The following is a 4,415-nucleotide window of genomic DNA, read 5'->3' as shown; positions in this document are numbered from 1 at the left end:
GAAAAAACAAAGAAACCGTCCAGATGACCTGACTTGACAATAAGTTTGTGTTGGGTATGACTCTTAGCAACTACCACGCCAAGCTTTAACTCAGCGTCTGTAACATTAACAGAGCTATAGCGGTTTTTGTGTTTGCTAAGCTGGCATTGCTGTAGTGGCCATCTTGAATCGGGGTGACTAAAATTCAATCAGTTGTAGCAGTCGCGCCTTCAGAGGTGGCCATTTATAATTTTTTCTTCTTCTTTTGGCCGCTCCCTTCTTCAGGGGTCGCCACAGGAAACTAATTTGCACGAAGACTTGACTATTGTTTTTAGGCCGGATGCTCTTCCTGACACGACCACAGACACCGAACTACCACAGGCCTCTGTGTGGAGCAGAGAGCTGCTGTCTAGGGCGCCTGGGGGAGCAGATGGTGGGGGTTAAGGGCCTTGCTCAAGAGTGGGGCAAATGAGGGGGGGGGGGGGGGGGGGGGCATTTTTTAATTTTTTTTATTTAAATAAAATTTATATATGTATTGCTAACTCATAATTAATAAAAAAAAACTGGTTTATTTTAATGTTTATGGAGTTCTAAAATAGCTGGAGGAAATAAAAAATACTCAGAATAAAACTGTAGTAGAAAGAACACATATTTGCTAAAATAGGTTTGAATAAGAAGAAATTAGCCCCCCAAATTAGGAAATTAGCTAAAAAATATGAAATTAGCTAAAAGTAGCTGAAAAGGTAGAAAGAAGCATAAACTACCAGAAGGAGGTGAAGAGAGCTGAAATGAGCTGAAAATTTTGGAATTAGCTGAAAAGGCTAAAATTAGCATAAAACAGCTAAATAGTAGCAGAAAGTAGCAGAAAAAAGCTGAAAGGAGCTCAACAAGCTGATAGTGCCATAAAGATGTTAATTAGGTTGAAAGTAGCAAAAATTACCATGAAAAACTTGAATTTATCTGAAAACAGCTGAAAGTAGCTAAAGTATGCCAAGAAGTTAGCTGAAAAGGTAGAATACCAGTAAGTTAAATTAGTAGAAGAAAGCAGAAAGAACATGTTTGCCCAATTCGGCTGAAAGACGCAGAAAGAAGTGGAAATTATCTGAAAAAAGCTGAAAAGTAGCTAAGAAGGCAGAAAGAAGCTTAAATTACCAGAATAAAGTGGGGAGAGCATGTCTTTGCTGAATTAGGCTGAAAAAAGTTAAGTGCAAAAAATATGGAATTAGCTGAAAAAGCTAAAATTAGCATAAAACAGCTAAATAGTAGCAGAAAGTAGCAGTAAAAAGCTGAAAGGAGCTTAACAAGCCGATAGTGCCATAAAGATGTTAATTAGGTTGAAAGTAGCAAAAATTACCATGAAAAACTTGAATTTATCTGAAAACAGCTGAAAGTAGCTCAAATATGCCAAGAAGTTAGCTGAAAAGGTAGAATACCAGTAAGTTAAATTAGTAGAAGAAAGCAGAAAGAACACGTTTGCCCAATTTGGCTGAAAGACGCAGAAATGAGCAGAAAGAAGTGGAAATTATCTGAAAAAAGCTGAAAAGTAGCTAAGAATGCAGAAAGAAGCTTAAATTACCAGAAGAAAGTGGGGAGAGCATTTCTTTGCTGAATTAGGCTGAAAAAAGTTAAGTGCAAAAAATGTGGAATTAGCTGAAAAAGCTAAAATTAGCATAAAACAGCTAATAGTAGCTGAAATAGTAGAAAAGGCTGAAACTTGCAGAAAGAAGCTGAAAGAAGCATTAAAAGCTGAATTTAGTAGGCTGAAATTTGCAGAAATTACCACAAAAACTTGAATTTATCTGAAAATGGCTGAAATTAGCTAAGAAATGCTAAAAAAGTTACCTGAAAAAGTAAAACAAGCTGAAATTAGCAGAAGAAATCAGAAAGAACATGTTTGCCCAGTTAGGCTGAAAGAAGCAGAAATGAACACAAAGAAGTGAAAATTATCTGGGGAAAAAAGCTGAAATTTGCACTAACAAAAACAGCTGAAAAGTAGCTAAAAAAGCAGAAGGAATCTTAAATTACTGCAAGGAAGTGGAGAGAGCACATTTATGCTGAATTAGTCTGAAAAAAGTTTAAATGGATGCAAAAAATGTGGATTTAGCTGAAAATGCTGAAATTAGCATAAAACCAGCTAAACAGTAGCTGAAATAGCAAAAAATGTTAAAACTTGCAGAAACAGATTAAAGGAACATAGCAAGCTGAAATTAGTAGACATAAGTTAATTAGGCTGAAAGTGGCAGAAATTACCTTAAAAAATTGAATTTATCTGAAAACCGCTGAAATTAGCTAAATAGCTGAAAAGGTAGAAAAAGCTTAAATTAGCTGAAGGAAGTGGAGAGAGCACATTTTTGCTGAAATGGACTGAAAAAAGTTTAAATGAATGGGGAAAAAATGTGAAATTCGCTGAAAATGCTGAAATTAGCATAAAACAGCTAAATAGTAGCTGAAATAGCAGAACATGCTGAAACTTGCAGAAATAAACTGAAAGTATGCAGAAAGACATTAGAAAAAGCTCAAAATCTTCTAGTTAGCAGAAAGAATCTGAAAGGAGCACAAAACAACTGAAGAGCTAAAATTAGCTGAAAGTAGCTGATTTATAAAACAAATTGCACAAGGAAGCTGAAAGAAGTTGAAGCAGAACAAAATGTGAAAGGAGCAGTTTTCACTGAAACAACCGGACCACAGATTTGAGATGATGGTAGTTTTAAAATGAGAAATTATCAGCAAAAGTACAGTTTATTATTTCTGCATTGTCAGCAAATCTTCATTCATTTCCTGCTTTTACCTTTCTCTTTTCTCTTCCTCCATCAAGCTACAGTTGATGGTCATTCTGAGTCATTCAGCGATTATTTCCAGATTTTTCTTCACTTGAAGCTACTTCTTAATTTATTCTTCTCTGCTGCGTAGTGCGATACGAGCTTCTTGTTGGTGTCGTTTCTAAAGTGTTGTTATATTGGTCTGATGTCCTCCAGGTGGCCGTCCCCGACATCACAGAAGCCACAAAAGGAGCCAAGATTCTGGTGTTTGTGATCCCGCACCAGTTCATCCACAGAATCTGCGAGCAGATAAAGCCTCACCTGACCGAGGGAACCATCGGGATCTCTCTCATCAAAGTAAGAGCTTGCCATTTGGTCTCGCGTTGGCGGTAAAAAAGCACTGACTCACCAGAACTCTGTCTGTCTGACTCTGCTGTTCGGGCTAAAGGTTCCGGTCCTGAATGACTTGTTGTCTTTTAGGGCGTCGACGAGGGTCCGGAAGGTCTGAGGCTCATTTCGGACATCATCCGAGAGAAGCTGGAGATCGAGGTCAGCGTCCTGATGGGCGCCAACATCGCCAACGAGGTGGCGGACGAGAAGTTCTGCGAAACCACCATCGGTAAGAAGCTTTCAGCCTCGTTGGTGTTTTTGTGGTCAACACAGTCTGTTTCATGAATCTGACTCAGGTTGACTTTTTTTTTTTCTTCTTCTCTGGACTAAAGGGGCGAGAAATGAGGCAAACGGCCTCATGTTCAAGGAGCTCCTGCAGACTCCCAATTTTCGGATCACGGTTGTGCAGGAGAGTGATACAGTGGAGCTGTGTGGAGCCTTAAAGGTACGCTGCAGCCTGGGGGAGCACGGCAGGGCAAACCAGTGGAGGGGGGGACGATCTGACCCGAGGGGGACAGGAGACAAGTCCTGAAGGACGACCCAAGACAGAAATCGGTCCAACAACCGATCTGAGGCTCAAAGCAGCGGATCTGACCAAGAGTCAGAACTTTGATCAGGACAATGTTCAAGAACTGCAGGGACAGAGAGAGAGACAGAGAGGGAGACAGGGACAGAGAGAGAGACAGGGACAGAGAGAGACAGGGACAGAGAGAGAGAGGGAGAGGGAAAGACAGAGAGGGACAAAGATGGAGAGCGGGACAGACAGAGCGAGGGACAGAGGAAGGGACAGAGACATGAACAAAGAGAAGGACTGAGACAAGGGCAGAGCTCGAGAGAGAGACATGGACAGAGACAGAGAGGGACAGCAACAGAGGCATGGACAGAGAGAGGGACAGAGATGGACAGAGAGACCGGGATAGAGACAGAGAGAGGGACCAAGACAGGGACAGAGCTAGCGAGAGGGACAGAGACATGGACAAAGACATAGTGAGGGACAGAGGCAGAGACTTGGGCAAAGAGAGGGACAGAGAGAGACAGAGAGAGGGACAGAGACAAGGACAGAATTAGCAGAAATGACAGCTAAAAGTCACAAGATCAGCAGCTAAAAGCTAAAAGTAGCTCTAAGACCAAACAGAGCCAGTGGATGAAACAACTTTCAGAGAACAATGGGACATACCTGGCGCACGTGATACCTATAGCACTAATACCTATAGCACTAATACCTATATCTCTAATACCTATAGCTCTAATACCTATTGCACTAATACCTATAGCTCTAATACCTAT

The 4,415-nt window shown here is 40.8% G+C and overlaps 1 protein-coding gene across 1 annotated transcript in view; it reads left to right on the top strand.

Annotated features, from left to right (window-relative positions):
- Window positions 1–2,954: 2,954 nt before the first annotated feature.
- The window catches only part of LOC119428951 (glycerol-3-phosphate dehydrogenase 1-like protein), a gene marked incomplete at its 5' end in the record, with an annotated part of 3,082 nt that continues 1,621 nt past the window's right edge, over window positions 2,955–4,415 (top strand). The window contains 3 exon segments of the mRNA XM_037696662.1: window positions 2,955–3,095; window positions 3,219–3,357; window positions 3,461–3,573. Coding sequence (XP_037552590.1) covers window positions 2,955–3,095; window positions 3,219–3,357; window positions 3,461–3,573 — 393 coding nt within the window.

The sequence above is a fragment of the Nematolebias whitei genome, chromosome 23 (assembly GCF_014905685.2).
Source record: "Nematolebias whitei isolate Nwh7 chromosome 23, NemWhi1, whole genome shotgun sequence".
NCBI classification, from domain to species: domain Eukaryota; kingdom Metazoa; phylum Chordata; class Actinopteri; order Cyprinodontiformes; family Rivulidae; genus Nematolebias; species Nematolebias whitei.
The sequence above is the reverse complement of the archived record's forward strand: the minus strand, read 5'-3'. Positions and strand labels throughout refer to the sequence as shown.